Source organism: Rhinolophus sinicus, linkage group LG13 (genome assembly GCF_036562045.2).
Source record: "Rhinolophus sinicus isolate RSC01 linkage group LG13, ASM3656204v1, whole genome shotgun sequence".
Taxonomy (NCBI): Eukaryota; Metazoa; Chordata; class Mammalia; order Chiroptera; family Rhinolophidae; genus Rhinolophus; species Rhinolophus sinicus.
In genome coordinates, this window is record NC_133762.1 from 28,565,208 (window position 1) to 28,590,505 (window position 25,298).

At 47.5% G+C, this 25,298-nt stretch overlaps 2 protein-coding genes across 4 annotated transcripts; both read right to left on the reverse strand.

The window, feature by feature from the left end:
• Nucleotides 1-2,768: 2,768 nt before the first annotated feature.
• UBE2C (ubiquitin conjugating enzyme E2 C) lies at nucleotides 2,769-6,867 on the reverse strand. 2 transcript variants are annotated; one of them, XM_019749725.2, is made up of 7 exons: nucleotides 6,262-6,867; nucleotides 5,971-6,128; nucleotides 5,480-5,507; nucleotides 4,439-4,525; nucleotides 3,645-3,849; nucleotides 3,482-3,541; nucleotides 2,769-3,022 (listed from the first exon to the last, which is right to left on the reverse strand). In XM_019749725.2, the coding sequence occupies exons 2-7, from the start codon at nucleotides 6,069-6,071 to the stop codon at nucleotides 2,964-2,966; spliced, it is 540 nt and encodes a 179-aa protein (XP_019605284.1). In that variant the 5' UTR covers nucleotides 6,072-6,128; nucleotides 6,262-6,867; the 3' UTR covers nucleotides 2,769-2,963. The 2 variants fall into 2 exon arrangements, with proteins under 2 accessions (XP_019605284.1, XP_019605283.1); XM_019749724.2 differs by having other exon boundaries at nucleotides 6,258-6,867.
• Nucleotides 6,868-6,998: 131 nt separating this feature from the next.
• DNTTIP1 (deoxynucleotidyltransferase terminal interacting protein 1) lies at nucleotides 6,999-25,293 on the reverse strand. Of its 2 annotated transcripts, XM_019749722.2 has the most exons (13): nucleotides 25,122-25,291; nucleotides 24,473-24,543; nucleotides 23,672-23,768; nucleotides 19,439-19,537; nucleotides 16,427-16,495; nucleotides 16,118-16,174; nucleotides 15,803-15,861; nucleotides 14,858-14,903; nucleotides 12,423-12,481; nucleotides 12,259-12,319; nucleotides 9,080-9,151; nucleotides 7,460-7,515; nucleotides 6,999-7,358 (listed from the first exon to the last, which is right to left on the reverse strand). In XM_019749722.2, exons 1-13 carry the CDS (start codon nucleotides 25,224-25,226, stop codon nucleotides 7,220-7,222), a joined length of 990 nt encoding a protein of 329 aa, XP_019605281.1. In that variant the 5' UTR covers nucleotides 25,227-25,291; the 3' UTR covers nucleotides 6,999-7,219. The 2 variants fall into 2 exon arrangements, with proteins under 2 accessions (XP_019605281.1, XP_074173948.1); XM_074317847.1 differs by lacking the exon at nucleotides 16,427-16,495 and having other exon boundaries at nucleotides 25,122-25,293.
• Between the last annotated feature and the right edge of the window lie 5 nt (nucleotides 25,294-25,298).

Genomic DNA, 25,298 nt, shown 5'->3' on the forward strand with positions numbered 1-25,298 from the left:
ATTCATTTCCCGCCTCTAAGTTACTTGATGTGCCCTGCTACTTTCTAGTCTTTTTACCATTTCATCCTTCCTCTCCGTGCCCACTCGGTGACATAACTCAGGCCACCGCCTTTGCTTACCAGGCTGTTGATAACAGTAGTTAACCTCCTCCCCGCCATTCACTCAGACAGACGGCAGCCAGAGTAATCTTTCTAAAACCAAATCTGATCATGTCACTGCCCTGCTCACGTCTTCATTAGCTGCCAGTTGCCCTCAAGATAATGCCCAAGCATTTTAACAGGGCCTTTCAAGACCTTGGTGACCTGTTATTATGCTGCTTCACCAGTCTTTATTCCTCCCCTCTGCCCATCCCCCTGAACGTCCTGCTTTCCAAGGAGTATGCTTTCTTATTCCAGCCTCATGGGCCAATCCTTTTCCAGACAGCCTTCATTAGATGCCCCACCTGTGAGAGCCTAGCACCCCACATTTATCAAGTGCTTACTAGGTGCCAGGCACTGTTGTAAGATCCTTCACCGATCCTCTGAGGTAACTACTCATATTCCCATCTGACAGAGTTCAGTCAATATGCCCAGGTGGACACAAGTAACATGGGGGTGGAGCAGGATTCTAAGATTTCGTCTGCCTACCTGGTCTGAGTGCTTAACCACCTCTGTGATTGGCACTTACTCCATCTACCCTGTTGATATGCCTGTCTCCCCCTGGAACTTCAGCCTCTGAGCACGGGACTGTGTCCTTTTCCCTGCTTTATCCCCAGCCCCCAGCAAAGGGCCTTTCCCTTGAAGGCATTCAACAACTGTATCAAGTGAATAAGAATAATAATTACACCTTCTAATACTTACTGTACAAAGGTTCTTTTGTTGCAAGTGTCAGAAACCTAAATCAAACTGACTTACACCAAAAAGCGATTTGTTGGACCATGAAACTGGGATGTCAAGGCATGAACTGGAGGCTGGAGTCTCAATGTTCTCTCCATCTCTCAGCTGTTTGTCTCTGCTTGGTTTTCTTCTATCTGTAGCCGTCTCTGGCAGCGGCTCAGGCTGACTCCCTCTTCTTTTAGCAACCCTATTAATACATAATTTTACTTTCTCCTGGTGATTAATTCCAGGGAACACTGACTGATTCTGAACCACACAGTGTAGAGACTGGGGTCCCTGTGACAGACACAAGGTAGACCATGTGACCATCTTGGGGACCAAACACCACGATCAAGGACCACATGGGGGGGGCAGGCAGGCAGGCAAAAATACGTCCACCTTGGCGAGGATTTATTAAGGGCCAATTTAGTGCCAGGCTCTGAGCTCTGCTCTTCTCAGACATCCCCTAACCCGGTGGTTTTTAAGTTTGGGCGCATTAAAATCACCTAGAGATGGTTGGGGCCAAGAATTTGCATTTCTAACAAATTCCAGGTGATACCTGTGCTGCTGGAAGAACCCTGAACACTGCTCTATACCTTTAACTATACCACAGCAATGACAACACCTGGGTACGGATTAGAAATGCAGAACCTCAGGCCCTACCTGACCAACTACCGTGTTTCCCCGAAAATAAGACCTTGTATTAATTTTTGCTCCAAAAGACGCATTAGAGCTGATTGGCCGGTTAGGTCTTATTTTCGGGGAAACAGGATAAATAAAAACTTGCCTTTGAACAAGATCCCAGGTGGATTTATACGCACTTTAGATTCAGAAGCACAGCTCCAAGCTCCGAGGAGAGAAAGAGCACAATTTTTGAGATGAGGAAACTGAGCAGAGGACACCCAAGTCCTAATACCAGATCTGACAACTCCAATTTTTGCATGTGGCTGCTTGGTGGGGGTAGAGGGCAGGAAAAGGGGGCTGGGATAGTGAGAGGACGAAAGGGGATGCGTGAGAACCTTCTTGATGGGCTCTATTCAGGACAGAAGCTATGCTTCTCCCCTTCCCCCCAGGCCTGCACAACCAGCTGCAGGCAGAGCTGACCCCAGGTTGTGGCGAGAGGCTGAGACCACGCACACCTGGATACTGTTTGTCCACCTTAGAGATCTTCCTATAGGACCCGGGCTGGACCCATCACCTTAGCCTGCTCTACCCTCTGCAGGAACCCAGCTGGTCAAGGCTTTCTTCCCAGGGGCCCAAAGGCCGGGCAGCAGAAAGATGGCCTGAGGGGCGGGGGGCCTAGACCAGTGGGTGCAGAGGCTGGAGGATCTGCTGGTGATGGAGCAGGTGAATGTGGCCCTTGGAGCTGGAGCCATCTATAGGGAACCTGGGGCAAGGGGTCAGTAGGGAGCTGTCCTGAGGACTCCAACCGGAAAGGATTTTCCAGGCTGTCTTTCCAGATCCTGGGCTTGCTGTGTGGTGTCCTGAACCTTCTTTCTCCTTTTTCAAGGCCAGAGCATCTACTGTCAGAAGGTAGATGGCTGGTTCCCCTCCTCCCCACCCGGGCCTGTGGTCTGGTTCAGCCTCATCTCTAGCACAGCTGGGGCAGCTCCAATAGTCACTAACATTCCTGGTGCATGTCACAACTCCAAAGAAGTAGGCATTCTGTGACACCCCATTTATAGATGAGGAAACAGATGCAGTATAAAATAACTAAGGTCACAAGGGAATAAATCCTAGTTACCACACTGCTCAGCCCTACAGCCGGGACATCCTAAAGGACAAGTGTGTCTCCCTGAAGCGAGGATTTCAGGTGTGAGCCCTGATCCTAGGAGACTGACCCCACTGACCCTGAGCACTTCCAACCTTAGGGTGACTACAAGGCAGCAACTTGTAAAAAAACAGAACAAAACAAAAAAACCAAAATGTATTTATTTAATATATTCACCACAGGGGTTCAACCAGAGACTTAATTTAAAAACACAAACAAAACAAATATGACACCACAGCTGAAGATACAGAATCCTATACAGAAATTAAGGAAAGGACAGACCATCTCAGGAAAAAAATGAAAGACAGCACAATGAGAGAGACGCTGGACAGCCCGGGTCAGGGCTCTTGGCTGGAGACCTGCTTTGCGTAGGTTTCTTGCAGGTACTTCTTAAAGGCTAGAAGAGAACAGGCAGGTCTTGGTGAGCAATGGGGACAGGGGTTAAGGTGGGCACGAGGGCAGCAGGGATGCAGAGGTGGGAGGAGTCTTTTTGGGGGGTGGGTTCCCAGCACAGCAGATTCTCCCTCTGCTGCCCACCCAGTCAGGTCTCCTGGATGGGCTCTGCTTCCAGTGAGATTGGGGAGGGGACTAGGAGGCCTTCATGAGCAGGCCATTTGCACAAAGCTTCGCCTTCTACTTAAAAAGCCCCTCAAGCTACCTTCATGTGGAAAGGGTTAATTGATTTTATGTCAAACAAGCAAACTAGAAACACCAAGGCAGAGGTAGGACTGAGTTCCCTGGGTTGATACCTGCCCCCGCCCTTCGCACCCCCAAGTCACTGAGACCCTGTTGTTTGAGGTGGCCTTTAAAGGCTGGAGAGGGATCGCCCGGTGCCAAAGGACGACGAAGGCCCTACCTGTGGGGTTTTTCCAGAGCTCGGCGGCATGTGTGTTCAAAGGGCTATCGATGTTGGGTTCTGTGGGTGAAGAGGAAAAGAATGGTCAAGGGGGGAGAAGAGGCTGGCTGGGGGAGTCCTGCAGGTTCCCAGGTTCAAGGGAAGGGCTAGGCTCAGAAGTCACCTCCTAGCAGGCTCTGGATGGAGAGCAGGATGGTCCTGACGTCATACAGGGCAGACCACTTGTCCTTCAGGATGTCCAGGCAGATGTTACCCTGCGTGTCCACATTGGGGTGGTAGCAGGGCGTGAGGAACTTCACCGTGGGCGCGTTGTAAGGGTAGCCACTGGGGAACTCTAGGGAGAGCTTATACCTCAGGTCTTCGTACACCTGGCGTTGGAGAAATAGAAGCGGGGAGTAAGCTTCGGCCCCAGCTGCACATAAGGGGCTTGCTAGGACCTTTGAATTTTTCTGGGACTTGACAGAAGACAAAACCTTACACTGGTTCTGGTGGTTTATTCTCCTGTCTGGTGGGGACCTCAGCGACCCTTTGGGCTACGGGTCCAAACTGGCACTCTGCACGTTAGCACAGCTGTGCTTTCTAGTCCAGTTAGAATATTAGCTGCTAACATGGAAACATTAGGAGATTTGGGGTGCAGATCTGGAATTCTGACTCATCTTAAACCAGATGTGCAGCTTTGGGAAGCTGCTGTCTTGAAACTCGTGCCCTTCTCCTTGGTCAACGTCCTCACTTGTCCTCCATTCTTTTCCTTACTGTCTGGCCCTCTTAGGAATCTAACGGAGGCTTCTTTAAACCCACCTTTTTACTGTACAGAAGTTGAGACCAGGGCTGCAGTCTCAGAGCATGAGGACAGACACACGGGGGTGTCCTGCCTGGCTAAATGCTTGAAGCATATCACCTCCCACCTCTCCACAGACCCAGCAGTGACACACTCACCGACTCCAACCCTACACTTACTGTGCCAGCTGCTCCATGGATGGTCCCCACCCACTTGAAAAGGTTGTCTGATTCAGGGAAGGCAGAAATTCCTTTGTCGCCAGACATCTGGAGGAAACACAACACTTGCTGGGCTGCAGAGTACACATCTAGGAAGAGCAGCGAAACCTACTCCTTCATCCCATCACATTTTATCCAAAATAAAGCAATCAGACCAAATTAACAGGTTTTTCTGAGGCAGTGGTTAGACTCTTGGTGCTGACCATGCTCCTCTGAGGAGGAGTATCAGAATGATAAAGGTTCAAGGCCAGGCTAAGGAGGGAGGGGTCATATGTCATGCAGGGAAGCAGAAGGCAGCTCTGCATCCTTGTTGGTTGCTGGGAATTCAACATGCTGTTGAGTGCCAGTTCTATACAAAGCCCAGACTATTTACAGACTAGGGAAATATATGATCTGGGCACTGAAGGATTCAGGGTTAATGTAGAAAAGGTCATCGAGGAAGGAACTGTTCCAAGGAATGACAAGACTAGAAATACTAAGAGGGTTGGAGAGGGGCAGCCGGTTAGCTCAGTTTGTTAGAGTGCGGTGCCTGTAACACCAGGGTTGCCGGTTCAATTCCCGCATGGGCCACTGTGAGCTGCGCCCTCCACAACTAGATTGAAACAACTACTTGACTTGGAGCTGATGGGTCCTGGAAAAACACACTTAAAATAAAAATAAAATAAAATAAATAAATAAAAGGAGGTGGAGAATTGGGGGTGGGCAGAGCTTAGGGCAGGGAAGTATGGCAAGGCAGGACAGGAGAAGGCCTTGTATGGCTTCTGGGAACTGTATTTTAGAGATAATTTCATTGTGGGGAGACGGAATTAGGAGTAGAGGCTGCTGGAAGAAAAGGTGTAGGTGGAGTCTGTGAACTTACTGCCAGAAGAAAGCAAACTGGACTCCCCTTTTTACTCCCGTGTCTAGCAAAGAGCCTGATGTAGGAAAGGAGGCTACTGGTAAGTGCCTGCAAAGTGGGAGTGGGCACCAACTGGCTGAAGATCCGGGCGGGTAGTCACTCACCATGAGGGTCATCAGCTCCTGCTGTAACCTGCAAAAAGGGCATTCGGAGTCACCTGGGAGTCTGGATGGGCCAGGGCTCCAAGTGGTCCCATCTCCTCCCACCCCAGTCTCTCTGGAGGGGCTGTCATGGAGGCTTCCCCCTACCCTGAGGTCAGACTCAGCTTGGGGCACACTCACTCCCATTTCCACAGGAGAGTCCTAGTGAGTGCTCACCCTCCCTGCGTCCAGGCTCTTACAGGACGGTCCTAGCGTGTTCTTATCCCCCACTGCTCCTCTGGCGTCTCTCCCTGTGCCGGATCTCTCCCCTTCGCCGCCCCCGCAAAGCCACCTGATGTAGGAATCCCCAGCGTATCTTCATTTTGGCTCACCCGGTGGAGGATCCTGGCAGCGTCCCTCCAGCTCCCATATCTCAGCCTCTCCAGGAGGAGGGGGGTCCCGGAAGTCTTGGCTTTAGGCCCCACTGCCCAAGGAATTAGCTCCGCACCACTCACCTCTTGCCCACGGAGCCTCGAGCGGCGCCCCCGCTGGGCTCGGCTCCTTTACGGGCGGCGGCGACACTGGCGGCGGCTGGGTCGCGGTTCTGGGAGGCCATCCGGGCGGCACTGGGAGGGATACACGAACTCGGGAGAACACGACTGTAACTGCAGAGCTGCGGACCGGTCGGCCCGCGTTTGAATTGTAACCCTCTGGCAGCTCTGACCAATCAGCGGTTCGCTTAGGTTTGATCCGGCCAATGGGGCACGCCGGAGCGTTGTCACCGTGCAACTGCTAGACTCACCTACCAGCGCACCACTACGGGCGGCGGGAATCCCGCTTCTGAAGAGCGATTGGCTGGAGAGGCTGCCATTAAAACGAATCTGCAACGGATTGGTGACCTTTGGAAAACGCCGACCATTAAAGAGCCAAGAAAAAGTCCACGTGGGATGAAGCCCTGTGAGTCAAACGCCCGAGTACGGGTTAGAGAACCCAGCACATCCAGCCAAAATCCCAAGTGCCAGGGTAAAGGAGGGTCTCTAATCTTGCAGCGCCAGTACGCGTCCCTGAAACCGGAGACTCCTGCCCCTCCCCCTATTGTCATGTACAGGGCACTATGGGCGGGGGAAAAACTGGAGGATGACATCCAAGTCTAGCAGTAAACTCCCTATTAGAAAACAGGTTCATATGCTCCCTCTCTACGTAATTTAGTGTTTTAACCTATAAAATGAGGGTAATAAAAGCCATTCTGCATGCTTTTTGTTTTTTTCCTGGTGTCACCCTGCCACTCCCAACCACGTGGTGCCATCCATCACATTCTGCTATTTGGATACTTTAGTTGGGCGAAGAAGTAAGAAATAGGAGGACAGGGAGGTTGGCAAGGTGTTCCCAGCTTCCTCTCAGAAAGCAAGATATACGTGCATGGGGCAGTGGGGCCTTCCTGGGCCTAAACTGGGAAGGGGAAGGGGTGCCTGGTGTTTTTCCTATACCCACTTCTAGAGCCCTTGATGTTTTGCCCGCCCTCACAGCAGGCTCACCACCTGTGTTTATTACAAACGGTTTAATTGCGTCTTATCCCAATAACTTTACAAATAAAGAACGACATGCCAGTCTGGGGGTGCTGTGCAGTGAGCCACTACAAACTAGCCCAGGCACAGCTGAATGAGAGCCATCTAGGAGCAGTCCCAGCGGTGGCCTCAGCCGCGTGGGTCAGAAGGCCATGGAGGAGGGCTGCCAACGTGAAAAGCGTAGCCAGGGGGCCTGGCCTCAGGTCTGCGAAGGTGCTTCAACAGCACGATGCTCATTCTCTGTCCGTTGTGTCTCCATGTACTTGCGCATCTTCTCCACCATCCAGGAGGGGAGGACAAAGGATTTCAGCTCCTCTAATTTCAGGTCCAGGCATCCTCTGGAACAGACATTGAGGAGAAAGGTTGAGGCGAGAGGATGTAGGCCCAGGCTCCTCCTGGCGGCTACAGTCAGGCAGGGGAACCGACCCACTGGTGTTACCTGTAGTCATCGCTGGCAGCGAGGTCCCGGATGTCCTCCTCAATGAGGAGGTACGCCTGGGGCAGGAGCAAAGGACAGTGATCACCACCTCTGAGTCATTTCAGTCTAACTCCATGACACTTTATTAAACATCTGCTTAATGTAAGGGCTGGAAGGGAGTGGGGCACAGTTTATAATTCAGTAGGGATAGTAAGTAGGGAGAGACTGTCTGGGGAACAGTTCTTTGAGACAATCTTCCAGTCATATAGAAACATATGGGTGGGGGAGGTGGGGACTGGTCACTAATATATTCATAACCTTCTCTTCTTTTATAAAAGGACCCAGAGGTGGCTAATAACAAAATGGTAAGAGAGCCAGCCAAATATACACGGAAACAAGAAATCAGGAGGAAGCTATCTGTTAATTCTAGGAACTAAGATCATTTGGTTTTGAACTTCGTGGCAGAGGGGAAAACTTGAGAAACCGCACTGCTGTGTCGTACCTGGCTGCCTCATTCTGGGCCCTGCAGAACTGCTTTGGCACAATGCCATGGTCTGCAGTAGGCGAGGGGCCTCTTGTGAGCTTAGCATACAGGGGATTTTGTTCATGCCATGAGAAAGTCTTCTGTGGGAAACATTCCTTTCGGTCTTAGGGTCAGGAATAACTGTGTGTCCCTTGAGTAATTTGACTGTCTTCACTTAAGGGCACTGTGACTTATGTAACAGACCAGATGTCCTCGAGGGGGGCCTAGAGCTGAATTTATGAAAACCTAGAAATGCACTGGTCTCCCAGGTTAGCAATTAAAAATTTTTAAAAAAACTCGTCTTGCTCATGGCTTAATTTTAGATCCTGTCTTTCCTTACCCTCCATTTCTTATTTATGTCATGTTACATTTTATGTATCAATGGTAAGCTCCCTGAAATCTATCTTGAAACAGGATAGAGTAGTAAAAGAAAATAAAAACTAGTTTTCAGTACCAGAAACGAGTGGCATACTGGTTTGCAAGGCCATTAGATTCTCATAGCAGCAGTCCCAGCAGAGGGACTGAGTGAGTCCCCAGGTCGGGGACACTCCATGTGATGGACAAAGCCCTCCATGCTAGTTTTAGAACTCATGCAATGACGATTTTCCTAAGGTTGTTGCTGGACATGAGCTGAAAACTGAGGTGATTCTGGAAGGGGCTGCCAGGTGTGGCAAGCAATTTCACTCCTGCTGACAAGGGGTGCTGCCTAGAAAGCTGTGTTGAGAAAAGGTTTTATTACTGTCTGGTGGCAGAGTGTTGTGACTGATGAGTGAAATCTGTCAATGGGCACGTGAGGGAAAAGTAGTATTAAAAAGTGTGACTTGTACCTGCCATTCCTTTGCACAACTAATATACTCTCGCTATGAGGGGTGAGGTGGGGAGGTACTGAGGTGCAGTGTGGGGACTTCGGCACAGTGAGGGGAACCTGGGGATTACAGCCTGCTGTCTGGCATGAAGGAATGGGTCCTCTCTAACCCTTACACGTCTCCTTCCCACACTCGTCAGCCTCAGAGAGTCTCTCAGATGTGGAGGTAAGCTGCTACCAGTAGCCAGAACCCTGGGCCCTGGGCCCTGGGCAGGGTGGGCCTGTGGCAGCAGCACTTAGGAACAATGCTTACCATCTTCCCCCCTGTTGCCCGCATGTGATGCTGCTCGGCCAGCCAGTGCTTGTCCTGGGGGTCAGCTGCATACTGTGAGGGATGAAGTCACAGGGGACACATTAGCCTGGGGTGAGGGGCTTTTCTCATTTGGTCCCAGAGCATACTCTTGGCCCTTGAACAGTTCTTACCAACAATACGCTGTCCTCACCTAGTGGGCAGACAGGGCTCGCGGACCTCTTCAGAGCAAGCACAGCCGAGCCCAGCAGACAAGGGCACGGGCCCCAATTCCCAGAGATTCTGTTCACATCTGATCCCCACCCCCTTCCTTTCTCAAAACACAGCATCTCTGGCAATGGTTCAGACTGGTGACTGTTATTTTAGAGCTCTACTCCTCTTTGAAAAAATGATCTGAGGTAGCTTACAACACACGTGACTATTATGGTGACATCTTTTCTAAAACAAAAATCAGGACACTTCACGCTCTGGGGGAGGAAGGATAGCATCACGGTTAAGAACCTGGTTTTAGAATTAGGCAAAAAAGGTATAAAGTCTGATTTTTGCCACTTAGATGGTGTAAACTTGGGCAATCATTTTCTTGAGACTCGGTTTCTTCATTTGTAAAACTGAGAGTATTAATACTTAGCTTAAATGAAGTTTACACTTAAAACTAATAAAATAATATTGAATATCAAAAAAAGAACAAATGAAATAGTGCATAAAAAGTGCTAAATATAGCATCTGACACATAATAAGTATTCAATAAAGGTAAGTTTTATAAAATAGGCAGAACATTTGAAATGGAGATCAGGTTGGGAAATCTATATGGTCACTATCTTTGAGTTTAAATATTTCACTTCCCATGTAATGTAAATGCCAGTGAAAACCTTAAAAGTGCACTTTCTGACCCAACAATCCCATTTCCAGGGATTTACCCTTCAGAGTCACTCACACAAGGATATTTATTTGGTGCAGCATTGCTTATAATAGCAAAACCGTTGGAAAAAACTTAAATATCCATTAATAAGCTATTCCATAATATCTATTCTATGAATTCTATATGGCTGTTAAAAATGGAATGAGGGAGACTTAATTTAATAACATGGACAAATCTCTAAGATATTATCCACTAAATTTACAGTGGTCAGCACATTTTTTTCTGTAAAGGGCCCATTCGTAACTAGTTTAGGTTTTGCCAGCCACATACGGCCTTGTACACCTGTCACATACTCTTCTTCTTTTTTAAAATTTCATATCACCCTTTAAACATGGAAAAACCCTTCAAAAATGTAAATGCTGGATTTGGCCCATAGGCCACAGTTTGCCCTGCACTAGAATATAAACTCTATGAGGGCAAGCAGTTCTGTGTGCCTGGTTTGTTCACTGCTGTATCTCTAGTACTTTGAAAACGCTCAGCACTCAATAAATATTTTTTCAATGAATGAATGAATTTTGGGGTGAAAAAAATAAAATCAGAGAACAATACGTATAGTATGAGTTCAGTAACATTAAATATCACTAAAGGACAAGGACACACACACGGAGGGACTGAAAGATGCTACCATGTTGTCTGCCAACGGTGACCTCTTAGGGAGGAGACTCAGAGACAAGCGGGAAGGGGAACTTTGTGTTTTGTTCCCTATTAACTTCTGTGTATTGTCTGAATATTGTTGTAACACGAATGGCTTCATATGTTATTTCTATAATTGAAAAAAGTTAAAAGAAAAATTTGAATAATGCCTTTCTTTAGAAGGACAGAAAAATGGGCAAAAGATATAGTAGGCAGTTTACAGAAGAAATACAAACAGACTGTAAATTAATGAAAAAGTGCTTATCATCACTAATAGAGAATTAAAACAACAAGCATTTCCTCTTCACTTATTAGACTGGAAAGATGAAAATGAGAGAGAGTATCCGCTGGTAATGACAGTGTGGGTTGAAGTTTATTACAAATAGTGGGTTTAAGAACTGCGAATGTATGCTGGTAATAATGATAAACATTTACTGAGCCCTTGCAAGGTGCTAGGCACTGTGCTGGGTGCTTTATTGCACTCTCTCAATTCTACCAACTCTACGACGTTGCTCTGTATCACTCCCATTTTATAGTTGACAAAACAGGATCAGAAATGTGGAGCCACTTGCTCAAGGTCACACAGCTAGTAAGTAATGGAACCAGGACTAAAACCATACTCTTAAACACTGTGCCACAGGAATTCCAAGTAGGTTCAAGAGCTATCCATTTGGAGAATGATACAAGTGGCTCTTAGAGGACGTGGATTTTAAAGAATCGTCAGGCAGAGATAAGGGTGAGGGAGGAAGGTCGTCTGGGGAAAGAGGAAGAGCAGGAATGAAGACACTAAGAGAGGAAAATGAAGAAGTAGCAAGTAGGCAACTTGCCTAGGTGCTAAGAATCCCAAAATAAGACTGAAAAACTAGGGGAAGCAGGTCCGCCCTTCAAAGAACTTGAACTCGCACAGACTGTAGTAGCTATAGCCCATGATTCTGGGACCGCAGAGGGGCTACATAGTTCTGGCAAGGGGCACCAAGCCTTAGGAATAGGTACAAAAAAAAAAATGTGTGCACGCGTACTACTGTTTTTCTAATACGTTTGGGTGCTTTTCTGACTGATAAAATACAAATTCATTTAAGAGGGTGAGTGAATTCATGATTTCCGCCCATCCATTGTTTCCTCAATCAGTGGAGATCAAAGCACAGCTGCTCTCAGGAGGGGAGTCCCCTCTTTGAAAAGGGTTAGAAGCACTGCTTGCTCCAATCTCTTTATACACAACGGAATAAGGTTGTGGTTAAGAGCTCAGGCTTGGCTAAGGCAGACCCAGACTTGAATCCTGACTCACTAATCACTATCGATTAACTCTGAGTCAGTCACTTAGCCTTTCTCAACCACTGTTTGTTTTTAAAGCTTGTAAAATAAGCATGATAATACCTATCTTAAAGGACAGTCCCATGAAATAATTAAGTGCAGCACCTAAAACTGTATTTGGCACACAATGAACATACAAGGAAAGTAGCTATTATTATTGAGGCACAGAGGTGTTGAGCAAATTACAAAAGGTTAAGGTCAAAGCCAGATGTCCTCCCTCCCAGACCAATGTCTGACCCTAGCTCCTTTGTGCCATCTGGAGTTCTCAATGCCATCTACTACACTGCAATGGCCTGCCTAACTCCCAGCACTCACCTACCTTAAAGAGGTGTGGGTGCTTGATGTAGATTCTCCCTCTGGTGCCCCCCATCCCCAGGGCCCTGAAAAGCAACAGATGAGAGGTAAGGATTCCAGCACTTCCTGTCTTAGTGGTGGATGCCCCCGAGCTTTCCCCTCCCGCAGCGCCAAAGCTCTTAGACTTACTTGTTGGCTCGAGATCCCAACACAAAGGTGGTAGATTCATTCAGCCGAGCTGGGTCCCACTATGCAAAACACAGAGAGGCTGGTGAAGGTGTAGTTTACCTGGTGGGCATGGCGGAACACTCCTCTCCTGGCCCCCTACCACCACCGCCCTTGTCCATTATTCAACACACAGCTGACTCAAGAAACCGAGTACTTACCACATGCTAGGCCCTGCGCTAGACACTGCGGATAAAGAGATGACTAAGGCAGTTTTTGTTCTCCAGGGGGCCAGACATATGTACAGATAATCATACCATCATGAGATGGGCAATGATACAGGTGAGTGCAGGGTGTGGCGGGTACCAAAGGGAGGGTAACAAGAAGGCTTCCCTGTAGAGGTCATGCCCAAGTTTATCCTGACAGGGTGAGCACGACTTAGACAGGGCAAATGGGAGGAAGGAGGGGCAGCATAAATAAAGGCAGGTGACAGCTGACTTGGCGTGTTGGAGAGACTATAAGTAATTCTGCATTGCTAAGAGAGAGTGCAAATTAGGGAGTGGTAATTAATGAGGCTGGACAGAGAAGCAGAGAGGGGGGCAGAGGCCCCAGTATACCTCGTTTAGGGGTTTGCATTTAATTTATTCTGTGGGTAATGGGGAGTCATTGAGGGCCTCTAAACAGGGAGAGCCTTGCTTTAAAGACAGCTCTCTCCTGCAATGTGGCTGATGGACTCAAGGTAGCAGGCTGCTGACAGGGAGGGCAGATTAAAGGTTGTTGTAACAGAGTAGTTTTGAAAACATGAAGGCCTAGGACAGCCCAGTGGCTCAGGCAGTTAGAGCTCCGTGCTCCTAACTCCGAAGGCTGCCCATTCGATTCCCACATGGGCCAGAAGGCTCTCAACCACAAGGTTGCCAGTTCGATTCCTCGAGTCCTGCAAGGGATGGTGGGCAGCGCCCCCTGCAACTAAGATTGAACACGGCACCTTGAGCTGAGCTGCCACTGAGCTCCTGGATGGCTCAGTTGGTTGGAGCACGTCCTCTCAACCATAAGGTTGCCGGTTCAACTCCCGCAAGGGATGTGGGCTGCGCCCCCTGCAACTAGCAACGGCAACTGGACCTGGAGCTGAGCTGCGCCCTCCACAACTAAGACTGAAAGGACAACAACTTGACTTGGGGGGAAAAAAAAGTCCTGGAAGCACACACTGTCCCCCAATAAAGTCCTGTTTCCCTTCCCCAAAAAATCTTTAAAAAAACAAAAAAAGAAAAGATGAAGGCCTGAGCGAGGAGAGCAGTAAGGATGAAGAGGAGGGAGTAGCAACTGTGATATATTTAGGAGGTGAGGTAGAAGCATCCAGGGCTTGACTGGACGCAGGGAGAGGAAGGAAAAAAGAGGCAAAGATGCCTAGAGCTTGTAAAAGAAGGTCTCTGAAGAAAGATTTGGATTCCCATTTTGGATATGCTGAGTTTGAAATGCTATGGAAATTGCAGGCTGGGAGGGCTAGCAGACAGTAGGATATACAAGTTGTAAACTAGAGAGGTGTGGGGCGAACAAAGAGGTATGGCAACTTTAGCATACCCTGGTCCCTGAAACCGTGAGAGTGAAGGATTTAGATCATCTAGAGAGAAACTAGATGGAGAAGTGGGCCAAGGAGAGAATTCTGGGCAACGCCCATTTATATGGGTCATTGGTGAGGAAGAACGTCCAAAAGACAGAAAGGATGTTTGGAGAGGAACAGAAAGATCCAGGAGCACGCAGGACCACCCGCTGTAAGGGAGCAGAGTTTTAGAAAAGTGTGGTCACCAGTGGGAAATTAGAGAGGGCCGGTGAGACAAGAGCTGGACCGTTTCCACTGGACACAGCCCCAACCAGGACAGTGGAGATTTACCTACCTTACCAGACTTCCTTTTGATTTTATTTGAAGAAAAGTATTCTGCTAAAAGAGCCTGCAAACAACTGTTCTGGTGTCAGCGGACCTTGTGTTTGAGACCTGGTATGAGACTCTGAGCAAGTCTCTAAGCCTTAGTATACACTCAAGTATACTAAGTGTATAAGAGAACGAGCTAAAATAATTTCTGCCCCCAAGGGAGCTGGCAGGAAAGGAAGCTCTGCAACTAGAGAAGGTAACAGAATCTAGTTCGTAAGGTTGTTACAAAGATTAAATGAGATAGAGAATCCATATAAAGATTTAGGGCAGTGCCTGTGACATGTTAAGCACTGCATAAGCATTCGTGACCGCTAGCTTTTACAGGGAGAAGGCTTCAGCAGACTCAAGACCTCTCTTTGTTTTGTCCCTAACTCCGACCCCTATCTGGGCTACTTCAGGGAGGCCAGCATGGGGGGTAAGGGGAGGGGCAAAACGGCCCTGGAATGGCGTGCACACCCCCTGTACCACCCCAGCCTCTTTTCCCTGATGAGTCTCCCTGGGATGGGGGTCCCGGTCATGCTCATAATCATACCTTGGGGCCTTCTCGGCGAATCGGTTCACAGGATTTTGGTTTCCATCTGATTGGAAGGAAAGAAGCAAGGTGAATTCTCCAAGGTCAGGCCTAGGACTGGCAGAAAGCCTGCTGCTGGTGGTGGGAGTTCCTCACATACGCTCACGTTAGCCCTGGGCACACTTCTTCCTGGTAACCCATTGGAGGAGGTACAAGGGGAGGAAAGCGTGGACTAGAGGCCTTCTAGGACCAGCTCTGATGTCACCCAGCCATGTGGGCAAGTCCAAGAGCCTCTCCGAGTTGCAGTTCTCATGCGTCCAAAGGATGTAACAGCAACTGCCCTACCTACCGATCTTGTGTTAGTGAGGAATGAACTCGCTCAGGCAGGACATCCGTCTAAGGTATGAATTATTATGCCATCTCCTAAGCCAGTGTCCCCACCGCTCTTAAGCAGACCAGTATGGCTTTATCTGCTTCACATGTGGGGCCTCCAGGTAAAGAAAAAAAAGATTCTGTTGCTTCAAAAACCTTAGAAAATGACCATCCTGGAGGCAATGTAGTACAGTCTTGCCCCTTACTAGCTGCGTGAACTTGGACAAGTAATTCTCTGAGTCTGTTTCCCTATCTGCAAAATTAGTAATAACTTCATTAGAGGGTAAGGCTTAGAAGGCAAAGTATGTAAGGTATTCAGACCAGTTATGGCACATTATAAACATTCAATATATACTAACAATAAAAAAACAACCTCTGGCGTTTAATCAAGCTGGGCTTCACTGTTCTGGGCAAAACCAGGATAAAATAACCTCCTCCTGGCTGCCTTCTTGGCCTGCCCTTCAAGGCTGGGTAACTCTCCTCCAAGATGACGTGTTTAGAGGCTCTGATTCCTCCAGGCACAGAACTCGGCTCGCTTTTCCTCCAGGGCCAACCTCCCCACTCCTCCCTTTGGCTCTGTTGGTCCCTACTCACACCATGCCAGTGGCTGCCCGGTCATTTGCCAGGATGTGTCCAGGAGGCCGTCCCTTCCTCTGCCACAAAGAACAGCTGTCAGAGGCCTGACCCTGTGGAAGCCCCACCCCACCCCATTGGCAGGTCCAGGGTCATTTGGTGGAGATGGTTTTACAAAGTGACCAAATGATGCTTGAGAATGAACAGGGAGAGGGAGTGTTTCCGAGGTTCCTGCCTCTCATGCTAGAAAGGCCCCGGGGTGCACGGAGGAAGCCCACCACCTCCTTCAGGAGCTGCCCGGCCTTCTCTCAGTCAGAACACGTGGAGACAGATTACCTTTTTGGGAACGGGGCTCCCTCGATGGGCACATTCCTCGTCTGCCTGCCGGCCACGCTGCAGGAAAAGGAGAGAGTCAGTGGGAGGCCCAGGCCTGGGGGCACAGGTCGCAGGGTTGCAGAAGACAGAGCCTGGGCCACACCCTCCAGCCCCTCGAGACAGGCCTCAGGAGCCCTCCCAGCATGACGCGACTTGGACCTGGGCGTACAAATGGGTGGTCCATCGAACCTCCCAGCACCCACGGAGTTCACCTGCTCCCCAGTCTGGTCAGTCTCCCCTTCCAACACCCCAGGACACTGTGACTCTGACCTTTATCCCTGGAAGCTCATGGGTCAACCTGGGTATAACTTTTTCTCCATCTGAAAACAGTACTTTAGCCTGAAGGGAAAAGATCAACTGTTAACAGTCAATATTTTGGTGTGTAAGCCTTTCTGCTTCCATTTTTACAGACACAACTCCAAACAGGGTTAAAACTGTTTCACAGTCAGCACAAAGGCACTCCATCATATATATATATATTTTTCCCCCTCTTTTTTTAAACTTGAGTAATTAAGCACCATTGTTGAAAAATTGGAAAATATAAATAAGCAAAAAAAAAAAAAAAAATCAAACCTGAAATCTCATACCCACAGAATACTGTTAACATTTCAGTGTAAATTCTTCCTTATTGTTTTCCATGTAAATATATACTATATGTTTTTCCTAACTAAATGCTGTTTTTATCTAATAAATATTGCATGCCTGGTACGTAAGTGCTGGGGACGCAGCAGGAAATAGCAAAAGTAAGGTCCTGTTCTCGTGCAGCTTCTAGTCTGTGGGTCATCCAGATAATAAACAAATAAATAAACATATAAACAGGGTGACCTGGACCATGACAAATGCTCTGAAGAAGAAACCTGCAGGCAGATGTGAGAGAAAGTCGCCAGAAGGGAGGGCTACTTGAAGCAAGTGGCAGGGAAGGCCTTGCTGAGGAAGTGGCCTCTGAGCTGAGAGGTGAAGGAGCCACTGTAAGAAAAGCTGAGAAGCGTGTCAGCAGCAGGGAGGAGCGCAAAAGCCCTCAAGTGGGGACAGACGTGGCTCATTAGAAGAAGAAAAAGACGGCCTGGCAAAGTAATGAGCAAGGAGAGTGGTACCCAAGGAGTGTGGTGAGGTTGGCAGGGGCCTCATAGGCCTCGGAAGAGTTGGGGTCACGTGCCGTCTCGGAGCAGCACTTGACAGCCCGGAGTACTGCCTCCTGCAAACACTTTTCTACTGGCCCCTGTGGCCACACTCCCCTGGTTTTCCTATTTTTCTGGCCACTCTTTCTTGGTCTTCTTTGTGGGCTCATCCTCCTTAATCTGGTTCTTTTCATTCTATCCTTTCATTAGATATTCTATCTGCTCTCACCTATGCTCATAGCTTCAATTACCATCTATCAACTGATGACTGTAATTTTTTCTCTTCAGCTGTAGCCTCCCCTTTGAGCTGCAGAATTATACAACAGTCTGCCCTATGTCTATGCGTGGATGTCCCAAATACACTAAGTCCAAAATTAAACGTATGATTTCCTCTTCCAAAACTTATCCCTTTTCAGTGAAGAGTGCACGAGTCTCCATGCGTAATCATGCATGTCTGTTAATTCATACCTGTCGCCTAACTAGGATGTAAGTTCTATGAGAGCAAGAACTCAGCTTGTTCATTTGTTTGTTCATTCGTTCATTCATTCATTCATTCATTCATTCATTCATTCACTCAATTACTCTATCATCCAACAAACAGTGTACACATATTAAGAGTCATATTCTATGGCTAGGGATACAGAGTGAACAAGATCAGGCCTCAAGATTTTAGCAGAGGTGGGGGTGGGAGGGAGGTAGAAAATCAACAAATGAACTATTAATAATTTCAGATTGAAATAAATAGTGGAAATAAACAAGTGAGGTGATAGAAAGTGACTGTAGGAAAGGGAGTAGTGAGATGAGGTCTACTTTAGACGGAGTGACCAGCGAAGGCTTTCTGGTGAAGTGCTATGTAAGCTAAATCTGAAAAAAGGGAGGAGCCAGCTACGTAGAGTTAGGGGTAGAGCGTGCCAGGCAGTGAGAACAGCAAGAGCAAGTGGCCTGAGTTGGTGCAGCAGAAAGCGGTCTAGTATGGCTAGAATACAGGCAATAGGGGAAGTGGGATGAGACGAAGTTAAAGAAAGAGGCAGGAGCCAGTCCACGCAGGCTCTGTGGGTCATGGTAAGGCACCAATCAGGGTTTTATTCTGCCTGCAAAGGGAAGTCACGGAAGGCTTTTAAAGAGGAGAGTGGGACAATCTGATTCATCTTTAAAAAGATAGGTCTGGCTGCTATGAGAATGGATTGGAAGAAGGCAAGAATACAAGTAGCTCAGGGCTGAGATATACAGTTAAATGTTTAGGCTTCAAAGCTACAGGACTAGATGAAATCCCCTAGAATGAGAGCCACAGAAGAGGAGGGGGTCTGAATTCAGGAGTGCACCAACAGTCAGATGTCAGGTAGGCAGAGGTCAGTTAGAGAAGATGAGCTGGCCCAGGAAGCTGAGGGGTAGCGGCCACCAAGGCTGGAGCAAAGTCAAGGCACTGGAGCCAAGAGGAGCATTCCAAGAAACAAATGCACCAGGAAGCTAAGTTCTCACTGACAGGTGGGAGTTCGGTCCTGGCAAAGCTGAGATCCAGGCCCTGATCTTGCTTATTTCTGCAGCTGTGTCTGAGTAACTAGCCGGCCCACCTTCCAGAAGATGTTACACTCTCATCTCATGATGCCTGATAGGACTGAACTCAAACCAGCCCTTGTGCCTTTGATTATGAAGGAATTTCTGTCTCTGACAACTAATGGTTTCACAGTCAAGCACAGAATCTGGGTGATGCCCACAATTCCTACTAATAATAGCAGCTGACACAGGCAAATAGGTTCACTGCTATCTTGGGAACACAGCCATTTATAGACCTGATGTCATGCCTCCTGGCTACACCCCGAGCGGCAGGGAGGCAGAAAAGGAGATGGACCTAAGTAAGCTATGCTAACTCTTGCTTATTTTAAGCCACAATTTCTTCATCTATAAATTAGGGATTAAAACATGTATTCTGTGCAGGGTTTCTTTTGAGATGTCAATGCATGAATGCACATGAAAGCGTCTATCACGGGACCTGGCATATAGTAACTACCTCTGTTCCGGTCCAGCAGCAACACCTCCAAGCCCTGTTGGACAGAAGTGGTTTGTCGGGCATCCCCCAAAATACCTCTGATGATCAGATCACGTTTCTTAGCGGGGCCCCGAGGGCTAAACCCCGTGCCTACATCCCCCGTCCCCTTTGTCTCACCTGCTCCAGGCAGCTCCGACAGGCCTCCTGGATCAGCTGCTCTGCGTCCACTTCTTCTCCAACGTTGTCTCGCACATTCAGTGCTGCCTTCTGGAAGAACTAGGAAGAAGTACAACAGAGGAAAGGTCAGACGTCCTGCTAATTGGTATCAGCGTGAAGGAAACTGAATATAAGAGAAGCTTTCATCCTACCCTCACACAGAAGGGAAACGTGATTATGAGCAGGACTTTGAGATCGGACAGATTTAGATGCATATCCCAGCCTGAATGTCCCCACTCTACCCTCATTTAAGGAGGAGAATAACCATGGAGGTGCCCAAAGGATGGTCATTACAGCATGAATGTGTAAATCGTTTAAAATCAAAGAATAACCTAAATGTCCAGGTACAACTTAAATAAATTAGGGTGTAGCCATACCATGAAGTGATATGCAAATACTAATAATCACAATAAAGATGTATAGGAGAATATATTTTTGATGTGAAAAGTATTCATGATATACTGCCAAGTGAAGGATGCAAGTTATAAAATAGTTTGGCATCGTATCAGCCCATTTATGTAAAATAGCAAAAAGCAAACATAGAGTCTAGGCAAAAGAACTGTAAGAATATATATTAAAGTAACAGTGGCGATATCATGGATGATTGCTTTCTTTTTTTTTTCTTATCTATAGTCTCTAAATTTTTATAGTGTATACGCACTATATTTGCAGAAGAAAAAAAGAAAGCCAGTGCCTGAGGTGAACAGGCCAGGGTTAGTTAGGCAAGATCCAGACAGTAGAAAGTCCTGATTGAATCTCACTTTGGCCAATCTGAAAGAAACATCTGTGGGATGGGAGAAGTGAGACCTGGCCAGGGCCTCAGGATCTCAGCAGCTTCAATTGGCTGGGAAGAGGGAAGGCAGAAGTTTCCTCCACTGGGTAAGAGGAAGTCCTTGAGCCTGAAAACGCCCAGGGACAAGGTGGTGTGAGGTCCCAAACCAAGGCAGAGAACACACTCATAACGAGAGTCTAAGTCGTGTCTCTAGATTGGTGTCAGTTCTCTCTGGCTTACAGAAAAGTTCTGGAACCTATAACCAGCGCTTCTCCTGTGGGAGACAACCCTGGGATGTACTGTCATTTCATATTTAGCAAGGTCAAATGCCTTTGTTGTTAACATCGCCCCAAGGAGAAGAGTGTGAAAGCACTGAATTAGGGACCTCAAGAGGTGAGGAAGAAAATTCTTCAGGACGAGTTAAATGGAATGAGCCGATGAGTTTGACTTGAAAACAAAAACTAAATTAATACTGGTGTTCCACATTGATTCTTGACTAAATGAACGCTATTTAGAATCATCTAGATACTTCACAAGCAGCCTGTGAGTCAGGCAGTGCAATGAATGTGGAGGGATGAATGGAAGCTACCTCTGGACCTGTGCATGAGATCCAGTGAAGAACAAAGGCATCCTCAAACACTGCTGGTAGAAATGCACAATGGTACAGCCTTTCTGGAGAGAAAGTTTCTCAAGAGAAAGGTCTGTTTTCCCTTTTACCCACCAATTCCATCTCTAGGAATTTATCCCCCAGAAATGCTCAAAAGTGAACCAAAGATATATATATGCACGAAGTGTTCAATGTAGCATTGCCTGTAATACAGAAAAACTGGAAACCACCTGAATGATCTAGGAACTAGCTCATTAAATTATGATACAACCGTACAACAGACCACTCTGCAGTTATTACTATGCAGAACAGTGGATGGAGATTATACAGTCACTGTTAACAGTTTGGTATCTCTGGGAGGTGAGTTTTAGTCACTTTGGGTTTTCACTTTTAAAAATATCTGTATTATTTTTTTCCCCCGAGATATCTTACGAAAAATTTCAAACATATAGAGAAATGAAAAGAAATACTCAATGAATATCTAACACCCACCTAGAGTCTACACTTAACACTGTTATATTTGCTGCCACATGTCCATTTATCCATCCCTTTATCCACCCATTTATCTATTTTATAAACTATATTAGAACATTTTTTTCAAAAGGGGCATACATTCAGTAATTACAGAAATAAATCAATAAAGATTAACAATGTCTTGGATTAGATCAGCTATATCTAGAAATTATTAGCATAAACATTTTTTTTTTTAAAGGTGGGCACAGCTCATAGTGGCCCATGTGGGGATTGAACCGGCAACCTTGGTGCTATTAGCACCATGCTCTAACCAACTGAGCTAACTGGCCACCCCATCATAAACATTTTTAAGAAAATGGGTAGCTGAGATTTGGGAACGTTGTCAAAGGGATCAGACAAGGTCAATCAAGAGTATGAACTTATTAAAGTTGTGATGTAATCAATTAATTTGTAGCTCGTCTGAAAACAAGTGTGATAAGGAGGTATCTTCACAAGCCATAAAGAGGGGAGCTCAGAGCCACACATTGTATTTATCCAGCATTTGTCGAGGGGAGAAGGTTCCTGAATCATGGTATCCACTATTGGGACAAGCAATGAGAAAAAGGCTTTGGAGGCAGGCAATCTCAGATTGAATCCTGGCCTAGCCTTTTCCTAGTGGCTTAACTTCTTTACTTCTGCATGTGCAAATGTGTGGAGGCATGAGAATAGATGGTGCACTCTGGGACATAAGAGAATTAGGGATACTAAGAACAGAGTATAAAGAGGTATGTGGCTAGGGTCTGATCACAGTGAGCCATATATGCCGTGTTAAGGAATTTGGATTTTACTCAGAAGACAATGGAAAGTCAGTGAGGGATTTTAAACGGGAATGATACCATTAGATTTGCGTTTTAGGGATCACTGGCAGCTGTACGGAAGGTCGGTTGAGAGAGGAAAAGAAGAGAGGCAGTCAGGGATTATAGCAGGAGCCTAGGTGAGAAATGCAATACTGAACCGAGACAAGCAAGGAAGACAGGCTGCCTGACCGTCATGTGGTGGAATGGACCGGACTCCACAAACGGAGAAGAAGATGAAGGACAGGGCAGCGCACTTCGTTTCCGGTTTCTCAGTGGATGGTAGTCCCATTTGAATGTATCACATCCAAAACTGATTTCCCCTCTTTCTCATGGCAAGTCAATGGCAACTCTATTTCTTAGCTGCCCAGGGCAAATGAGCAGGGAGTCATTTACTTCTTTTTCTTTCACCTTGCACGTCCCAATCATCAGCAACTCCTGTTGCTACTTTTAAAGTACATACAGAATCTGACTCCCAACATCCTCACCACTAACACCCAAGCCACTGTCATCTCAAGCCTCCTAACTGGTCCTCCTGCAGTCTATTCTCTATACAATGGTCAGAGTGACTCTTTAAGAAGGTTCAGATCATGTGCTCTGCTCAAAACTCTCCAAGAGCTGCTATTTTACTCGTAATAAAACCCAAAGTCCTTCCCATGGCTTTAAAGGTTCTGCACGAGCCGGGCCCATTCCGTCTCTGATCACCTCTCCCCCTACTCTCCTCTGGCCCAGTCCACTCCAGCCACACTGGCCACCTGGTTGCTGTGAATGTGCCTCAGGGCCTTTGCCCTTGTTCCTCTTCCGAGACTGCTCTTGCCCCAAGTAAGCATCTGCCCAGCTTCTTTTCTTCACTTTATTCAGGTCTCTGCTCAAATGTCCTCTTTCAGAGGGCTGTCCCAGCCACAATCTATCAAAATCACCCCTCTTGCTCCCCACTGGGCACTCTCTTCCCCTTCTCTTCCCCATTCCCTAACGAAGTACATGTTTGTTTAAAGAGGACAAAGACATTGTCCGTTTGTTCACTGCTACATCCCAGGGCCTAGAAGAGTGCCTGCCATTATTGGAGGCGCTCAGTAGATACTTCTTGAGTGAATGAATACACACAAGAGGAGGAGGTTTAGGAAGAAAAACGAAGAGTTCAGTTCAGAATACTCTGGGTGTGAAGTATCCATGGAGCATTGAGATAGAACCACGTAGAAGTTTATAGTGCTAGAAAATAATTTTAAGTAATAACAATGGTGACATTATTAAACAAGTAATAAAAACATTTGTTATTTTCCAAGCGTAGATCTGAGCACATTACACTTAGGGCATTTCATCCTCACAATGGCTTCGCAAAAGAGGTATTCAAATTATCCCCACAGAGGGAAATACGTTCTTGTGGGTTCAGAATTGGAAAACTTTAGATATCTGTGTGTACTCGAGCAAGCCAGGGAGACTGCGATGCAGTAAAGGATTGCCCATGAATCTTTTTCCCTGTTAATGTTTCCTCTTTGTGTCCCTCTCACCTTCATGTACTTATTGAAGACAGTCTGGATCTCCTCATTGATGCTAGGCTGCAGGACAGCTCGGAGGAGGTCCATGGAGATGGCAGGATCTGTGAAACTGCATTTAGGAGGGAGACAGTCAGGTGACATGGCCCAAATATGTCCTTTCCTAGTCTGCCCAGCCTTTGATGACAATAAAATACAACTTTTTATTTTTAGAAAACTAGCTATGTGCCCGGGTTGTGTGTAAAGGAGAGATGAACGACTTTATTTCATTCTCCAAACTGTGAAATGGGTACTATTTTTAACATGTTTTGTGAAATGTAACACTTATACAGAAAATTCTATAACAAATTGTTTTAGTGAATATCCATTTAATCACTACTCAGTTCAAGAAATATATCAGCATCTCAAAGGCCCATCTCGTGCTCGCCTTTCCTTTTTATTATTTGATAATAATTATTTTATTATTTATTATTCATCATTACTCTATTACCACAGGATCATAGTACCCTGTGGATACTACTAGCCACAGTTTTTTCTTAACTTCCCTGCTACCCTGTCTCTTTAAAGCCCTCAAACACAGAGCCACGAGTGTTAGGACCTTAGGCATTGTTTAATCCACCCCCTCATTTTGTACGAGTTCAGAGGGGGAAGTGACTTGCTCAAGGTCACACAGAGTTGCAGAATCTGAGTCGCCTCTTTCCTAGTCCAGTGCTGTTTCTATTGATGAATTCTTCTCAGCCCTGTGAAACGGGGATCCCCCAAGCTGCCTTTCCAGCCAGTGCCCGGGAGGCAAGTCCCACCCAGGGTCAGCCTTACCTTGTTGTCATCTGTGAGCGGCGGCCCCTTCGCTGCACCTGCCGGTGCTTTATCATTATGTTCCAAGGGTTCTGTGGGGACCAAGGGAGCAGATGTCACCGAGGTCTGTGACACTGGGGTGGAGGTGGACGGTGGGTATGAAGTTAAACCTAGACAGCCCTGCTTCTCAGGTGCTTTCACCACCTCTCCCACCTTGGGATCTGGGGAAGGGCAGCGGTTGGAAGCCCCTGCAGGGGAAGAGAAACTTAGGGAAAGTTTCCTGCCTCAAAAATCCCAACTCCACCTTTTCAGGAACGGCTGGAAGAAGGGAACCAGTGTTCACCGAGGGCCTACTCTGTGACAGGTGATGCGCTGGGCGCTTTACCTGCATTTATAACCAACCCATCCCAACAACCTTATGAGGCAGGTACTAATCTCCGTTTTACAGCAGAAGAACTGGGGTTCAGGGGCTTGACAGGACTGGCCCACGTCACCTAACCAGGAGGGCGGCACCTAGAATTTGAATCCAGATCTTCGGATTGTGAAAACGCCAACCCTCTCGGCAGCGCCAGCTGCCGCGTTCTCTCGTCCGCGGGCCGGGGTCCCGGGAGCCCGAGGCCCTGCCGCCCCGAGCCCAGGCCTGGCCCGGCCTCTCCAGGGGCGCCCTCACCGTGAGAACCAGCTGACCCGCTGCGCCCGTGTCTCCCCGCTCGGGGCCGCCGCGCTCTGCCCCGCCGGGTCCCCGCGGCTGCTCGGCGTCGCCAGTAGCCCCCATGGCGTCCCTGAGCCTTACAACTTCAGCCCGACTCTGCCACCGGCCGGAAAGTGGCTGTGTGACGTCACTGCA